The sequence below is a fragment of the Eupeodes corollae genome, chromosome 3 (assembly GCF_945859685.1).
Source record: "Eupeodes corollae chromosome 3, idEupCoro1.1, whole genome shotgun sequence".
NCBI lineage: Eukaryota > Metazoa > Arthropoda > Insecta > Diptera > Syrphidae > Eupeodes > Eupeodes corollae.
The window spans coordinates 707,243-726,558 of NC_079149.1; the positions used below are offsets into that span (position 1 = coordinate 707,243).

The 19,316-nt window shown below is 28.3% G+C and overlaps 1 protein-coding gene across 3 annotated transcripts in view; it reads right to left on the minus strand.

Annotated features, from left to right (window-relative positions):
* Positions 1–314: 314 nt before the first annotated feature.
* Positions 315–19,316, minus strand: part of LOC129949277 (aquaporin AQPAn.G) — a 36,478-nt gene continuing 17,476 nt past the window's right edge. The window contains exons 2-7 of one of the 3 annotated variants that reach the window (XM_056060636.1): positions 17,430–17,453; positions 9,703–9,902; positions 1,477–1,620; positions 1,194–1,406; positions 1,054–1,134; positions 315–987 (exon numbers count right to left, since the gene is read on the minus strand). In XM_056060636.1, the coding sequence (XP_055916611.1) occupies positions 880–987; positions 1,054–1,134; positions 1,194–1,406; positions 1,477–1,620; positions 9,703–9,902; positions 17,430–17,453 (770 nt within the window). In that variant the 3' untranslated portion in view covers positions 315–879. Of the gene's footprint in view, positions 988–1,053; positions 1,135–1,193; positions 1,407–1,476; positions 1,621–9,702; positions 9,903–10,193; positions 10,243–17,429; positions 17,454–19,316 lie in introns of those variants that run through there. The other 2 variants (XM_056060637.1, XM_056060638.1) reach the window with 2 other exon arrangements.

Consider the following 19,316-nt stretch of genomic DNA (forward strand, 5'->3'; position numbering starts at 1 on the left):
GTGGGCTTATTTCTATTTTTCCAACAAACAAGAAGAACGTTGTTGAAAGTATAGTTAGACACAAACTTTTGAATTTCAAATTTTGAATCGCACCTGTTATACAAAATGTGCATTTAGGATTCGACGAAAGAAATTAAAAAAGACTTGCATAACTTTAGGCGTCTTACGTATGTTTTCAAGATATTCAAATAATAACGTAAACAATAATTTTATTTGAATCTAAGCGAATTTCAATCAATGATAAAATATTCAAATGAAAATCTCAACCCACGAAGAGCTCTAACTATTATATATTAGAAATTAAAGAGTGCGTCTTAATTTTTCACAATAAATCATACATTTAATATTCTTTCGTCTTATACTAATAATACAACAATGATTGTAATTTATAAATATGTATACTATATCCACTTTTGATGATTTGTTTTTCTTTTCTCAAAATCAATATGGATATTTTTAATTATTTTAATTTACTAAAAAAACAATAATTTATTAGGTACAATTAATTAACAAAAAAATACACCGAATTTTATTTTTCTATGCATACCTAATTTTGTTAACAAAATAATTAAAAAAAAATTACACATAGGTAGATTACATTTACATAATTTGTAAACATATATTCTATTTTTTCGAGTGTTTATATAGATATTAAAATTAAGTTCGAAATAGATATGTATCTGGCAATTGCTGCAGCTTTAACAAATATTTGGTATCATCTTCTGTGATTTCCACAAAAATGAGAAAAGGTATAAATTTTCTCTTTTTTAATTTAAATTTACTTTTAGATTCAATGGTGGTCGTGCTTGCGTACTTATTCCCATAAGCTAAAATTTTCTTATGTACATTTTTCATTAATTAGCTTATTGTTTTTTCTCTCTAAAAATCATAGGAATTTGCTTCATCGTCCCCCTTGCGTGCTTTGAAGACCAACTTGTAAATAAGGCCAGCTAGAATTCCTCCAAGAATTGGACCAACCCAGTAGACCTAATAGTTAAAAAAAAGTAATAATATATAAGTTAATTAACAAATATTTTGTTCAATTTTACATACCCATTGTTCATCCCAGTTACTCATGACAACAGCAGGTCCAAAAGAACGAGCTGGATTCATGCTGGCACCAGTCAATTTGATCTTAAAAACAACAAATTATTAAAACAAAAACAATGCTGGCATTCGTTTTAGAGACATACGGCAGCAAGATGTCCAGAAGTGATAGAAAGACCAACAGCTAAAGGTACAGAACCCTTGATGTCACTGCGCCGCGCATCAGAAACACCCTTAACCACAAAAACAAGGATGAATGTTATGATAGCTTCGACAATAATGGCCTGTCCACAACTTAGATTTGTGTTGACTGAAGTAACTCCCAGGGTGTTGCCAGCTAATTGCGTTGGAATAACGACCTTCAAATAGAATAAAAGAAGTTAAAATAAGTAAGTATTTTACGTTCATTTGAAGGCTTAAAAATGTTACTTTAATAAGGGCAGCCCCAGCAATTGCTCCAATGCATTGCATTATGATGTAGAAAGCACCCTTAAGGATGCTCATTTCACCAACAACCACAAACCCAAGAGTAACAGCTGGGTTAATATGACATCCACTGACATGTCCGAAAGCCTTAAAGAGAAAAACAAAATTGTTTAAATAATAATTCATTTAAGAATATGTAAAAGTACATATTTTTAATAAATAAAATCAATAAACATGAGGAAGTTCTTGTTTAGAGGAACCTTTTCCAGTATCCAGGTTTCGAATGTATAGTGTTTTAAAACAGCTTTGTTTAAGGTGACAAAACACAAAAAACATACCAATAATGTATTTTGTGATTTGATAAACAATAGTTGTTGTCACTCAAAACAATTTCCACATCAAAGCACTTTTTTTTCTATTGTCGGTTTTATCTGGTGTTAATTTTCCATTTGTTTATGTTTCATTCTTCAAAAAATACAATAAAGTTTATAACAATATGAATGTACTTGGAATTGAAAACATGTGGACATTAAAACAGTATTGATGTAGTCTTTTGTTTGCTGATGTAGATCAAAACGTGTACGTAGATTAATTATAACAAAACTATAATTATCTGTGAAAATAGAAACTTCACCTTTTTTCCCACAGTAAATTTACAATTAAGCGACTCTGCAGTGATGTGTAGATTCAGTTAATTTGAATGTGGCTTAGATCAATGTTTTAATACAGTGTTGCTTACATAAAAAGCAAGATGCACCACATGTATACGTTGTCTAAATCTAAACACAAAGAGTCATTTAGTCATGGTAAATAAGCGAGTGGAAAATGAAAATAATTATCAACGTGTTTTAATGGAAGTGAAATTATATTAAGAAAGTGCATGAGAACTTAGCCTTTAAACTTTGAGGTTTTACATTCAGTATAGTTAATTCGATTTACCATTAAAAAAGTGTTATTTTATATTCATGCTGTTAAAGGTGACAAACACCTTTAAAATAAAGAAATTAAAATGAAAATTTCACAGAAAAATTTAAAAATAAATAAATTCGTACCTCCGTATGTCCGTACGTTCGCGATGTTTATTTCGTTGTCCATAGCTCAAAAACCACAAGACATATCGACTTCAAACAAATTTTGTTTTACAGATAAAATAAAAAGGCATAAAGATACAGAAAGGGCTATCAAGAAAATTGCGTGGGTGTTTTTTTTTTTAACACAGCAGTTTAAACATTTAAGGTCAACATTTTGGCTAACCCTAAATATCTTATGAACCAAAAATTCTAGAGACTTGAAATAAATTGCATATAATATATTGTAACGTGATACCAAACAAGTTTATTTTAAAAAAAAATCCAATTAACGGTTTCTTATAAATCGTTCTTATAAATTTACGAATACAAAATGATTTTATCTCCAAAACAATTTTGCGCCACGAAAAATAAAGTTTTTAATATCAGGTAAAATTTTGAGTAAAATCGAATTAACAGTTTTCTTACAAAAAATAAAAACCTAAACAAAAAAATTTATAAAAGTTGGTAAAAAATCATTTATATTGTCTTTCAATTCTTTTTATTTCACAGAAAATATTGTTTTCGATATTCAGTAGTTTTTTTTTATAAAAATTCAACAATCCGTTTTTTCATAAAAAAATAAAATCTACAAAAAACAGTACGGAAATTTGGTAAAAATTGATGTTCGGTTCTTGATAACTCTCAAATTAATTTCATTCATCCATTTTGTTTTCGACTAAAATTCTATTTAACAAAACTAGATTTTCAAACTAAAATGTTAAATAATGTTTAAATAAAATACTTTCAGTGTAAAATTTCGAATCTTTCTGAGAAATAAGTTAAATTAATTCTTATATCTTTAATCTGTTTACTTGAGCATCAATTAGTAGAATTAAAGCAATTTTTTCCACAGGTAGCTTGATTGCAATGAAAAACAATTAAAGATGCAATGAAATATTTTCTAATTTTAAAACAATATTATTATTTTCACGTGTACTAAAAAAGGGATTTAATTTACTTGAAGATGTTAGATCACTTCAATAGGCAACAATATGCCACTTTCTTCTGAATACATATTTAGGGCGTGGCTTTGTGACACGACCAATCAAATTGATGTTAAATCTTGGTTAAAAAACATTGTCCATATTCCTTAGTCTCTTAAATTGCTCCGTAATAATGCGTGTATATAACATTGTCCTTGATTTTATTGAATCTGATAAATTAAGAACATTTTTCGGTAATACACCAAGCATTGAGCATTTTCTTTTGCCAACTAAAGGATGCTAGAGATCATTAGAAAACCTAAAGCTAACACACATTTGAATTATTTTCAAATAAAAAAACATTTCTCATGCACTTTTGATTTCATGAGTAAAGAATTCGAAGCTCTAATGAAAAACCCTCTCCTATTGTACATCACCATCATCATTCACTCAAAAACAATCATAGTGCATATCAACACTTAAATCGACCTTAGCGTCGATCAATTTCGCAACACCATTAGCAATTTAATCAAAAAGCGTTTCTATTTAATTCTTCGATTCAACTTAAATTGCTCTTGGCTTAAGTATAATGTTCTCCTTGCCAAAAGGAATAATAAATAATTAATAAATCGTAATGAGATTATCTAAAAGTACCACCTCCACACGCAGCAGGCATCAGCCAGCACCAACTACAAAAAGAAGAAAACAAACACAAGTTTTGATGGATTTGCCAAAGTGCATAGTTGAGCAGCATAAATGAGCGATGAGCCTTAAGCTCATTGCTTGCTTATAGCCTGCCTAACTTAAGCTAACCATATCAGACCATCAAAGAATCAAGTACTTATACCTGCCTTCCTACCTACCACCTTTCAGACCTAACCAAACAAAACTCAGCTGGGTCTGCTCGAGTGTTGACATTTAAAAGTATTAATTCATTTTGACATAATCTGTACAATAATAAATTTACATTTTATTCAGAATAATCTTACATACATACATATATATTGTACAAGGAGGCATTCAATTTTTGTTTGTTCTTAAAAACCAAACTAAAGTTCGAGGTGCTACTTTAAGCGGAGAACGTCAATATCATTATAGTAGTTTACCGTAGTTAGATGTTATGGAATAAAGAATAATGTAGTTATAACCTGCATCGTTATAATATGATGGATTGAAGTAAATGTTCTTGGCTGTGTCTGTGGGTTATCTTTTGATAAGCTTTTATTCAGGTGAAGGTACATGATGCGCGTCTTTTGTATACAAATCTTTTAAGTTTCATCCAATATCTTTCGATGCCAAACGGTATCAACCTTTTAAGGTTTTTTGTTGTAGACAAGTTTTTCATTTTTGTAAAAAGAAGCTGTGAAAATCAATTTGTTTATAAGAATGTTTCATTTGTAACGTGAAACCAATTATTTTAAGTTATTAGTCATGGAATTGTTGAGGTACATTAAACTGCTTAGTTTGTTTCTTATTAAAACAATAAATTTAAAAAGCGGTGTTAAACGCAGTTTGGTACAATACCTTTATTTAATAAATATGAAAAAGTCTTACTGATGTTTGCATGACTTATAAATTCAAGTTTCATAGGAGACTGATTCTAAAAAAAAAAAACAAAAAGGTTTAAATAAATAATAATAACTTCTTTATTGCATCCACATGTTTTTTTTTGTTTCATACGAGAAGAATTAACTATTTGTGTTGAAAACGAAAAATAAATTGAGGCAATTTCCAAAAATATATTGGCACTATAAATAATAGTATCAGTTTAAAGAAATTATCAGTGGATATGCAATACTATATGGAGAGAGCATCAGTTCAGTAGAAAAATACTATATTAAATATAAGATTAAAATAAACCCTTTAAAAACACAAGCTATTTGCTAAACAAGGTGTCGAAAATCTTGTTTTCTTCGAAAAATGTGAAACTTCAACTGAGTTCAGTAAACATAGACTGGTTCGAACATTACCGATTTTTTGGAATTATAACAGACAAACATTTCAATTTTCAAAAACACATTATTGGCAAAATAAATCAATACAAAATGATTCTATACAAATGATTATATTTATGCATCGAAGTTCTAAGCTAAGTAAAGAAAACAAAAATTTGTTATACAAATCAATTTTCCAATCAATCTTCCTGTACGATGTATGATGCTTGATTTATCATATTGCTATTCAACTAACAGGCTTTATGAACAAAGCAAGGTTAATTTTTGAAATCCTCTTAATAAAAATTTAACGGAAAAATTGTATGACAGTTTTTATTTCTTTTCCCGAAACTACGACTTTAGTCATAAACTTAACGTAGGAGTTTGAAAATATAAGTGTTAAGAGCTTAATCAGGGTTTTGATTTGTAGCTTCCTCTTGAATAATTAATATTAAAATTCATAATACAAATTAACTATAACTTTTATATACTAATTTCAATTTTTAGTTGTAACGGAAAAAGTTTATCCCAAATCTCTTAAAAAGTAACAGTAGAAGAAATAATGTATATAGCTATTTAAATAAACAATAGATAAATAAATAAATAAACCTCAATTTTCAAGTTCGCGCTCAATCTACCCAATTGTTAAAGCTGTGGAGGAGGGACCAGACGGAGGGAATGGCCTACCTTTTTAAACTTCTCTGCCATCATAATGTCATGTTTAACTAAAATCTCAGGTTCAAAATTTCTTACGAATGCAATTCTTGTCGATCTTTCGAAAATGTAGAATATTTTTCAACTATAGTAATAATCCATCAACTTTTTCAGTGAAGTTGCACACTAGCGAGAGCGACTAGCGATCATTAATTAAATAAGTTGAAGAATATATAATATGAAGTATTTAAAAATATATGCAGTAATTTTCAACTCAAAAAGTCTTTGACGAAAAAAAACTAAAGTAATAATAACAAAATGTTGTGCCGTTCTGTCAATTTTACCAACTTTTCTGCCGGCTTTGTTTATCATTTTGTTATTATGTGTCACTCAGTAGCAAATTTGATTTATTTTTCAAAATATAAAACAGTCATGTATTTATTTTCGAGTTAAAATGTGAACAAAAATCACAGATCATAAAATTCCTGCGTGATAAAATCAATTTATCCTTGAATTCAGAAAACCAAAGAATGTTTGTTGTTATTAGCAAACCAATTAATTAAATTGACCAGGTTTATTAATGTCACAAACAAGCATTAACCGATTTGATGCTATAAACATCAATATGTATTAAGTAAGCGCATAGTATCAAAGCTATCAATATCCATTCACTCTTCATCACGTGCAGAAATGACGTGGTTTTATGCAAATTTGTTTTTTTTTATTTTCTAAATTTACTAAAATGCTAATTTAATGTATTAAACTTTAGAGGTGATGTATGGTTATTGGTGATGATCACAAGATATCATCTTGCGTAGATTGAGCTCAACAAGCTAACATATTATTGCCCTAAGGGGAGGTCGTCTTTAGTCTCTAACTCTAATATCTTATAAACACAATCATTCTGTTTATATTCTTGTGTATTAGTTTTAAATTGGAAATATTTGAAAAAGGTGAAGATGCACCTACAACACTCAAAGCCCCTCTCTGTCTCAAAATCAATGTTTTTGCAGGCGAAACCAATATATTGTGGCAAGGGCTCGTGGGAATTAGCAAACGTTCAAGGTTGAATGATATGAATGTCTCCAAATCCAGTTTCAAATCATCTTCGGTCGCAAAGAAATAAAAACAAATCTAAAAATTCACACTCCAAATAACCAAAGGCCATGTCTCTTTAGTTGAAACAAATTGCTGAAACAACAAGAAATCCATAATTTGCGTTAAAAACGAAAATCAAGGTTGCACACGGGAAAATTTAGGTTGCGTGCCGCACTCGGCACTCGGCACACTGTAGTCTTAGATGATTGGCAATCTCACATACAAATCTGATTTAGTTTTGCTGTATGTATCTGCGCGTTTAAGCGCTTGCCGTTGCCATTTACCATTCCAACGGGCAAGATGACGAATGCACGCATTTAAACATTGATTAATGCCGATGGAAGTGCGTACAAGATTTAGCAGGTGTTTTGCACTAAGATTGGCAATGGCGATGGCGGTCCGGCTTCAGAGCTTCAGACTCAGCCTCAGGTCCAGGTCCACCCAAGGTACAAGACCACATTTCGTGTGATTTCTGTAGATCGGATCGAATGTTGTTTGGTTGCCTTGCAGCTTGTAGCTTGTAGCTTGCCGTATGAAATCCGTATTTGCTCAAAGTCGTGCACTTAGAGTGTCCGTCCAGTTCCAGCGATTCATTAATAAAAATCACTTTCGGTTAGGTTGATTTAAACATGGAGGGAGGATTGAGGAGGGGGAACTGCACTGCTTCAGGGGAATTTTATATATATATTGATCTGCATTATGGTGTGAATGAGAGTTGGAATGGTTTAAATGCTCAGAGAGTTGTTTTAATTCTTGTTTTTCTTTTTTATTTGATTTTTGTTATTTCGCGAAAGTTCGTTGAACGTTGACGTCCAAAGCCGATCGATATAAATTGAATTGAAGCACATACGCAATAATATATGATTACTAGTTACTTACATGGAGTCGGAGTGTGAAGCTTGACTGTTTTTTTAAAGTTATGTTTACTTTGGGCCTGTGGGGTTGGCGGTTTTAATAGGTGGTTTTAGTGAGTAATGTGCTGTTCGTGATCGTGATGCCCGCAAACCAGATGTTATGAGTACGCATTAGATCTTTTGATACAAATTTATATAAGTTCTTGAATTCTTTTTTGACAATCGAAGATCAAGCGGTGTACTTTAATGCATAACTACTTCGTTCTTTAACGTTAAATAGTTGTTTGAGTTAGTTAACTTCTTTTATGGATATATTTTATTTTTGAGTTTTTTGAAAAATATGTCCTAAGCAAATATTTGACTGATTTTTATGCATATTACGATGATGATTAAAGAAATATTTCTTGATAATCTTCTCAACCAAAAGAAGATGAACTTGATGCTCTCCTGCACCAACTTTAAGTTCAATTACTGCGTATACAATATTGTGTTTTATTCTTTTGAATACTAAGCTCTAGCAAATTAAACGAACTTTAATTACTTTGCGTAATAGCTGTCTATTAATTTGTTCTAACTCGTCAGTCAGAAAGTGAACGTAAAGTCAAACCTATCAAACTCAGACTAAGAACATACATACAACCGATCTTCAATGAATTAGTCATCAAAGAAAATATCATCTTATAAGACTAGTTAAGCTCCTAAATCAAACGATTAACGCTCGTTAGTTTTATAATTACCAGAGTCAGCGAATCTGATTGGTGAAGGTGTCAGAAATGAGTAGTAGATATTGGCTAATAGAAGAATAGTTTATCCGTCACTATATTATTATGGCTACCAGTGATGTTTAGGGGCGATTAATGAACGTAAAACATTATCAATTTAAGCTCACACTCTTTAAATTGCTGTAAAGAAGTTAGTTATATACAATTTAAACACTAATTCAATGTGCTTAATTGGTGTGATGATCATACATTTGTTTATTGTCTTTATTGCTTGATGTTTGTATTATGCATACGAATTAATTTAATTGATGTTTCATACTTGATATACTTAAAGTTCAAGCAAAAGAGATTGGATAAACATAAGAAGATGCCCTAGTTTAAAGAAACAGATGAGAAATAGAGTATAACTGAATTTCTTTTTAAAAATCAACATAAATATAGACAAAATAAATGATTTAACAATTCTATTTGTGCCTTAACTATTTTATTTTTGTGTTTTAATTTTTGCAATCGATGTTAGTTCTTCAAAAGTTGTAATAGGTATATTGTTTTAGACTAAACTGTTAGGTATTGTACAAAACACTTCAACGAATTCTTTTTAAAACTAAAAACAAATTTTATAGACAGATTAATCTTTGTTGTTATATTAAACAAAAAAAACAGATAAAATACAATATTATTAATATACAAATCTTTCAACCATGACATTCTGTTGAATGATAGAACACCATACTCATCACTCACTAATAGTAAATATGTATATTATTAATATTGATTAATTGTCTATCATTACTCACATATCTATGCCTTTATACATATTCTATTTCTTATTTGAAATTAAAATGATGTATTAAACATAAGTCATATTAATATTGCATATTAATAATTGCAAGGAATAATAATTAGAAAATAAACAATTAAATTCCTCCATTCATACCTCATTTGTTGGATATTTAATTTATAAGTTCACTAACCTGTGCTAATGCGGCCACTGTCAAACCAAAAGTGAATGCAATTTGTACGATTGATGGTGAAAAGCCATCATTCCAACCGCCTACAGTACTGCCAACACCAATAAATATCAAAAAGAAAGTTCCAATAAATTCAGCCGTAAGTATTCGCCAGATATTTTTATTGTCTGTAATGTCGGAGATTCCGATTATTTGAGACATTCCTGAAAATATAAGAAATTATATTTTAATTAATATTTAATTAATAATTTTGTTTATAATTTGTAGGTTTCTATCAAACAGTATTGATTTAATACAAAATGTTTACCTATGTATGTATAAAAACGTGAAATAATAATAAAATTGATTAATGAAAAATAAATATAAACTTGGCATACAACTCACAGTCACAGTACCTGATGTGAAAGAAACTTATGTGAACAGGTTGGAAATTCCTACGAACTTAAAATCATGCCAATAGGCAAATTTATAAATAAAATTACACAAATTCCTACCATCCTTGACTTGGTCCAAGTCTATTTGTACCATTCTTTTGGTTTATTCGGCGAAATGCACTTCAGACTTTATTAGAAATTCCCTCTTAGAGGAAACGAAACAACACCTTCACACAACGAGGAGTAAACTTGGAAACTATTTACAAATGTATCTGATACCTCAAATGTATCTTAAGACGGAAAATATATTCTATACTGCCAGTTTTTGTTCCCTGCTAATTAATCGCATCAATTAGAATCCATTTGGAGAGGTAAACAATTTCAAGAAACATTATTGAAAATAAAGGTGCTTTTAAGTACTTCCAACAGTCCAGAACCCAAACAATATTTCTATCGAACTTGTTAAAGATTCTCAAAAGCTTACATAGTTCAAGAATACATAGCGACTCCATCACTGTCGCCAACGACGCGACGGGCTGTGCTCAAATCACCCAATCATGTCTCGTATAAAAGAAAACTGAGAAGCTTCATCCCATTGTTGGCCACATTAAAGTTATGAACAAAGTTACACTGATATTAAAATTAATCACCAAAGCGTTATTTTTGTCTGCTCTTGAAATTGATAGGGGCTTTTGAGTGCCAAGCGCATTATTATATATGGACATTTTGTGAAGTAAAAACACTTCCTACAATAAAACCATTTCTCATTTTGTACCTAAATGACTGCAATATAAAAGCTTTCTATAGTTAAAACCCTTCAAGAAGCCATGTTAACAAGATAGTAATGCCATGATAATTGTATAATAATTTACATGAAGTTCAAGTGAGTTATAGAATCGAAGTTAACTTAAATAAAAAACCTATAATATCAACGGAAGCTATAAAAGTTATTCAATAATTGACGTTTCTAAACCATACTTGAACATAGATAGGTTGACAACTTGAGAAAAAACTGAAAAATAACTCTTTATTGTGTTGTGTCTTTTTTTTTTTGGATATAGTTATTAAACTTTAGCTACCTTTAACATTATTTAATTGATTACCTTTCATCAAGGTTGCAGAAAATGACAAGTATCTATATAAATCCATAAACGTATTACTACAGATTAAAAAAATTACTGTTTTAAATAAAATTTTATTTTTTTATTTAATTCAATATCATTAAATCGGTTTAACATTTTGTTAGTACCTTTCTTTGCAAAATCTCTTAAGCAGGTAATATTTTTAATTGTAATTGTTTTGTTTCAATGCTTTTAGCAAGACATAATATTTTCCACAGTAATAGAAAAGATTTATATTATAACCGTACTATTCTTCAAGTGACAAATTATAGATTTTTAAAATTTTACTGCAAGTTTCAGCTTTGATTGTTAAAATCATTCAATGTTGACTTTATTTTAAGCAAACACAAAATGTCAATTATTTACCACAAGTTCGTATTCAAATTTGAGGAAAATAGTGTCGAAATTCCAACAAAAAAATATTGTTTGGAAAATTTTTCGTACATTTCTGTAATTTATGTATTTATTTTTAATTAGAATTATCAGGCCAATCAACTTTTATTAATAATATGGCACACCTTATAATAAGAACCCATTTTAAACAAGTCTTTCCATTTCTGGAATCGTCAATAAATCGAAATGGACATCTACATACTTTAAACAATGTAATTTTAAAACCAATTTATGCGTTTTCAAACTCGAAATATTATAGGTAGGCGTACGAAGCACTTAATTGAAACTGACGGAATCAAATCAAAATGCTTCTTATAAAGGTACGTGCCGTTTTGGTGGCTGAACCTTAATTTTGTTATCACCAATTAGGCTTGGTTGTTCATCTTTTTAATATTCAATAAATTGTACGGTTGAATTTTAATAGTATTCAAAAGCAAATTCGGTGTGGAATTTGGAGAATATATTTTCTTAGATGAATAATTTAGCTGTGGTAACTTGTTGTATCTTATTTTCATTTATTCATTTATAATATGTACATAATTCAAACAGGTTCAACTTTTTCAATTAGTTTTCCGGTATGATTGATAAAAAATGATATTTTAAATTTCATACCGAAAATTTTATAAGAAAATATATGGAAATAAAATAATTTAGTTGCAGACCGTGTGGATTCTATTACGTTTAAACATCAACTATGAGGCGAAACCCACCTAATGAATCTGAAAGCAAATGTAGGTATACCTTAGTCACTTGCAAATAGCAAAGGAAACCTCAGATCATGATTAACTTTTATTACCAATATAAGTCTTGTGTCAAGGAGATCACCGATTAAATGGAATGGCACACTCATAAGCGTCATATGCCTTGTTGTTTTCCAACAATCCTATGGGGACTTGATACTGATTAGCATTTTCATCAGTTGTTAAAAGTTGAACTTCAGGAAATTCTATTAAAAATAATTGGAAGTTTTGACCAATAACCATAAAGTTGTAACCAGATTATACAAGGCGTAATTCTGTCATCGAAACTATATGTTTTCTTCTGATGATAGTTTCTTGAATATTTCAATTCGAAAATGTATGGATATTTATTCTGGCAGATATTTAATTTAAACCTATTTATTGTTGAACCTCAAATTAACTCTAAAAAGATATTAATTAAATAAATGTGTTTATAATAAACAAGCAAAATTTGATAACTTTATCTTTTTTTCAACATTGTGGCATCTTAAAAATTCTAGCACCTTATTTGATTATATTAAGACTAAGTGCTAATTTGAATCATCAATATTTGCTCATTCACAAAATATTCATTCTAATCGTAAAGCTATTAATTTAATTTCAAACAAAAAAAATCATAAAAACATGTGAAAAATCGAAATGGATGGAATGAATTTAGCACAAGTTAGTTAATAAATAAATAAAAATAGATCTTTTTTGTTGTATATTATAGTAGTTTTCTCATTCCATTCCATCTTAAGGCATTGTTTTCAATGTCAGACAAAGTATTTAATAATATTTTTAACAAATTTACAAATATAATTAGATAGGATTTGTATTGGTCTTTATTAATTGTGTGAGTTAATATTGATTGCATGCATTGTTGATGGTCAAATTTATCATTTACTTGTTAATGGCAGTTGATTCAAAAATTCTACCATCTCTAATTGGGAATAAATAAAAACAATTTGTGCATACGATCGGCAGAATTTTTTCAGCTGCAGAATTTCATATACTTTTGCTTATGCTTAAGAATTGCATACAATTGTGTCCTGATGTTTCACGAGTGGGTCGGAATACAGTTTTTCAAAAATCTATATGAGCAAAATTCTTTATTTTGTATGTCTTAAATTTTGTAATTCGAAACACTATTATGAAAATGTTATTTGAAAACGTGCATTTTTGCATAATTCTGTAATTGTAGCTTACTTACTGAAAGGGTAAACAAAAGTCATTTACACTTAAAAACTAAGAAGAAAGGATAGAAATTCATGCACAGAACTTGTATTCAAAGATTATTGTTACATGTTATTATCTTAGAAAATGTTTTTATAATTTTAAACAAATTTGAAAACGTCTTCATTTAACTTTTTTTTACGTACAGACATTTGCGAATTCACTTAAGCCTATCATTTATATAATACTGTGTTTAAAAAGTAAAAGCTAGTCTAATTGTGGATTTTTAACTTGCAATCTTTCTTAAAAAAAAAAATCAATAATTTTGAATTTTTTATAAATATATAGTAAAATTAAATTTTGATGAGTGAAGTTTTTTATACATTTATTAATTTTTAAATTCCCAAAGGAAGTTATTGTAATGAGTCCGATTTGTCAAATTGAAAATTTTGACATTTCTCGACGTTTCAAGGTCCATAGAGTCGAAATAAAAGATTTTTAGCAAGATGTTTCGTACGTCCGTACTTCCGTAGGTTCGCGACGTTTTTTCGTTGTTCATAACTCAAGAACCAGAAGAGATATTGACTTCAAATAAATTTTGTTATACAGATAAAAAGGCAGAAAGGCCTCTCAAGAAAATTACGTGGGCGGTTTTTTTTAGCATAGCAGTTTAAAAAAAATGTGAACCTTTTGGTTAACCCTAAATATATTACGAACCAAAAATGCTAGAGACTTGAATTAAATTTTATATAATATATTGCAACGTGATACCAAACAAATATATTTTTTGAAAAAAAATCCAATTAACTGTTTTTTTTTTATAAATCAAAAAAACTGAAACAAAAATGTTCACCTCGAAAATTTTACGAATACAAAATGATTTGACCTCCAAAACAGAAAAATCGAATTGATAGTTTTGTTTACAAAAAATAAAAACCTAAGACAAATAAATTCATAAAAGTTGGTAAAAATTGATTTTCGACTCAAATTTCTTTTTAAAACTTTGAGATATTGGCTTTAAACTGTTTTGATCTTTTAAAAGTTATTGTTGTTAATATGCAGTCAAATTTTGAGAAAAATGTAATTGACAGTTTGTTTACAAAAAATAAAAACTTAAAAGAAAATTTAACAAACGTTAGTAAAAATTGACTTTCGACTCAAATATCTTTTCAAAAATTTGAGATTATGGCTTCCAACTAATTTCAATTATAAAAGTATTGTTTTCAACATTCAGTACAATTTTGAGAAAAATCGAATCGACAGTTTTTTTTACAAAAATAATAAAAACCTTAACAAAAATATTAATAAAAGCTGGTAAAACTTGATTTTCGACTCAAATATATTTTCAAAAATTTAAGATATTGGCTTTAAACTAGTTTTATCTTTTAAAAAATATTGTAAAATTTTGAGGAAAATTTATTTTTTTACCAAAAAATAAAAACTTAATTAAAAAAAACATACTAAAACTTAGTTAAAATTTACTAACGACTCAAAAAGCTTTTAAAAATTAAAAAAAATTGTCTTCAAACTCTTTTTATTTCACAGAAATTATTGTTTTCGATATTCAGAAGTTTTTTTTTTATAAAAATCCAACAGTCATTTTTTCATAAAAATAAAATCTACAAGAAATAGTACGCAAATTTGGTAAAAATTGATGTTCGGTCCTTGATATCTCTCAAATTAATTTCGTTCATCCAATATTTAATAACTTTAGAAATGCTACTAAAATTGGTAAACATTTGTTTTCGACTAAAAGTCTATTAAGCAAAACTAGATTTTCAAACTAAACTATTTCTTGATATGAAAATATTGTTGGTAATTAAAAAAATTTTGAGAATAATTCAATTGACAACTTTCTGAACCCAACACGAGAAGCTACAAACTTTTAAGCAAGACAAATCAACAGACAGGAAGGGAAGTTATCAGTGTGGATCGCATCTCAGCCTCTTTTTACTTATTAAATTTATCAAAAAACTTCTTAATTCAATATAATAAATGTAAATGCAAGAAAAGTTTTGCGGTAAAAAAACCTTAAGTTTACATAAACGATTATAATTTTTAGATTAATATCGAACAAAGAAACTACTTTAGATACTAATTATAAAAATATTTTTGCCTATTATCTTGCAAATAAAATATATTGATACATAAGACAAATCATCCTCTACTTACATAAGTTGTTTTACCTTTAACAAAACCCTACCAATTAAACTTAAGCTATTTTACAATCGTAACTTTTTTGTTTTAAAAGATATACATATATCAACGATGGTAAAAAAGAAAAATAGTTTGTAGGGAGAATAATATAAGAAAAGAATAAACAGCTAAAACTACTTAATTCGACTTATGAGCCGTTGCGTTTTGAAGACTTTATATAGGTATGAGTTTTGAAAACGATGGTATTTATAATTTCTTACAAAGTCAAGTGTTATACAATAAATTTACAATATATTAAGAAGATAAAACTGAATCTATAGTATAAAATTCAAGATCAGAAAATAAATATCAAAAATTGTACACATTACGCCCTAGGTGCATTTACTACCCGTACAATCGTGAAATGCCAGAAAAAATAAAATAAGTTTCATCTCCATTCACTAATTACTCATGCTACTGGTGACATTGAGTCGAATTGCAAAAATGTCAGAGTTCTATTAACCATTCATTACCTAAAGCAAAATCACAATCTAATATTAACCATCTCACCATAATAACGATGATGGGCTCTCTTGTTTATGAAATCTAAAAAAGTGACGGCATCATGTGTGTCGTTTTATTTCAACAAATTAAGCTCGACTTCAAAGAATAAAATCGAACAACTTTTTTATTTTTAATCGTTACCATATAAATTATTGTAAAACATACGGGTACGGTTAAACCGTATACCCTCGATTTATTAACGCCCATTTTGTTTTTGTATTTTTCACAAAATGTCATTTCAACTTTTATTGCTGCCATTGCATGATTTTTATGTACGGCTTCAAACGTTAAGGCAAGGAGATGGCCATTAAGAGAGTAATTCTGCACTTGACTTAAACTCTGTCAACATGACGTTTAAAGTAAATATGCCCTCGACAATGACCGATGAATGAGGATGTTTGACAACAAAGCCGGTTAATGCGATATCAGTTTCCGTGGAGCGTTACAAAATAACAAACATAATTATTCGATCGTGAGCTAAGCTGTCAAACTGGCAGCACAGTTAGTATCAGCAGCTGTAGTAAGTAGGTATGGAAACGTGTTAGCAAAAGTGAGTTAATGATGTTTTTGAATATATGTATTTTGCATAGCTGAAACTTCTTTGCTAATACTGCGCAATGGATTGTAAGTAGCTTCTGTAAAATACGATTGGACACAGCGATATTTAAATATTTTATGCTCATAAGTTACTGCTCAAGAGAATGAAATAAATATAAAGCTTTTGCATTAATTAAAATGATTGTTTTGTTTTGTTTACAAACTTTTATTCATTAAGTTATAAAATGGTTCAGATTCATTTAATGCAAAATAAAAATGTTATCGTAATTGTTTATTAAAACTGGGACCACCTGTAAGGCCAATAAAAGGATCATTATTATGAAATCTTTCAGGCTTAAATCCTCTTATAATAACCACACCACAATCATTACCACAAAGTGTTACTCTGGGCGTATACGTATTTTTTTTTCTTCAATCAAATGTATTACAAATTCTTTTCCATTTTTGTGTGCACTACATTACGTTCACCATTTTTACAAATTTGTAATTCAACATCGAGTGGCCTAGTTTGTAACAATTAAAAACAAATGGAAATATGTACTTTCAAACAACTTGCATTCTTTTCTTTAAAATAATGGATTTTGAGATGGTCAATATAGGATTTATAAATAAAGACATTGGAAAATTTGAGACTAAAAGTTGTATTTCTTTCAATGTATTCATTTAAACTATAGTTTTATTTATCTTACGGTTCATTTCTGGATTTGCAGTATCTGTTAAAAAAAGAAAGAAATTTAATTGAATTAGAGTTTATCTCTATTTTGGAACAAAAAACTAACTTTAGTTTTTATAAACATCTATACAAGAACAGCACAAAACAAAAAAATCCTAACCAAAATATGTATAAATTTAGAGACTAAGATACAAAAATATTTATATAATATGTACATACATGTTTAATTTACAAATAGCTAAACAATTAATTGGTAAGTCTTTGCAAACCTAAATTGTTATTAACCTTTTTTTTAATTTTACAATTATTAGTTTTGGAAAATTGTAAATCAATGAGCGTAGCAATAATTTGCAATTATGTTAACTTTCCATATAACCAAAAGATATATTCTAAGCATTTAATACACTCAGGAGTCAAAAACGTAATCTATGAATATTTATAAATTACCCTTTTTAAATTATTGTTTGAAAAACGTTCAATTACCCAATTCGTATCTTATTATTACATCTCAAGAGAACACATTTGCTTCATAGAAATAAGTAAACAGAACTTCAATAATCGAATAATTATTATATTTAAAAAGTCAATTAGTTCGCAACAGTTCGTGCCTTAATGGATTTGAAAACAAATAAAATTGGTGACTATGAATAATACTTCAATTTAATATTTTTCTTTTATTTTTTATTATGAAGAAAAAAAAAATCTACGAATTTATTGTTGATGGAATTTATTGTTAGAACGTGTCAAAATGCAAAACAAAAGTAAACACACATTTTGCATGAAAAATTCGGAACTTTCGTAATACATGAACTTAAGGAAGCTAGAAAAATGAATCAATAAAATAATAATTTCTTTATTTATTAAAATAACAATTTTTGTTCACTGTGACTTAACCTTTGTTTAATGCAAAGTTATATATTGTTCATTATTTACACATGCAAATATTATCCAATTTTGTAATTTAAAGAACAAGTTAACAAGTCTTTAAAGACAGCATAAACTCTAAAGTAAAATACAAAACTTCACAATTTTCAAGTTCATACCACTTATCATTTCAAAGTAAGAAAACCATGATCAAAACTTTTGTCATGCTCACTGCCTAACTTGATTTAGGATATCAATCCAAGTTGTTAAAAAACTAAGTTGAACAATAATATTAGAAAAAATCATCATAGATTAACTATTATTATTACAAGTTCTGGTGATTTAAAAGATTAATTGTTTTTAAAAATTTTAAACGATTAAAATGGGGCGTATTTTGATTTAAACTGAAATCATAATTTTGTTCTTAAAATTAATTAACCATTTCCAATGAATTAAAAAAAAAAATAACATTAATGTATGAGAAAATGTTACCATTACTTTCGCTTAAACTCAGTCACTTTTTCTTTTCCATTTTAACAAATGAAAGTGAAAAGCTTCCCACTTTTACTTGTTCAAACTCATAGATCTTGTTAAACATTAATCAGACAATGATGATTATAGGAAGGTACCCATATATGAAAAATAAAGATAAGTTAATTGTTGTAGGTAGGTACTTTTAATGACATAGTTTATATATGTGTTATTGTTCATGCGATTAGATATATGTAAGCTGCATCTATTTGCTAATATAAAATTGTTAACGATGTGCAATAATTAAATGAGCTTGTTTATCTTTTCGGCTTCTTTTACTTTGACATATTATTTCCTATATCAATATATGAAACCTAACAAGTAAACATTGCATAAGATTATTCTTTCAAAAACAAACTTCTATTTACTAATTTGTGAATCGAAATATGAACATAGTTTTTTAGAAAAAAAATAATAATGTGGTTTTCCAAAATATTTAATAGTAAGTTAAATTATGGAAAAATTACAGAACGGTCAATTAAGTCATTAGGAAAAAATTATGAAATTT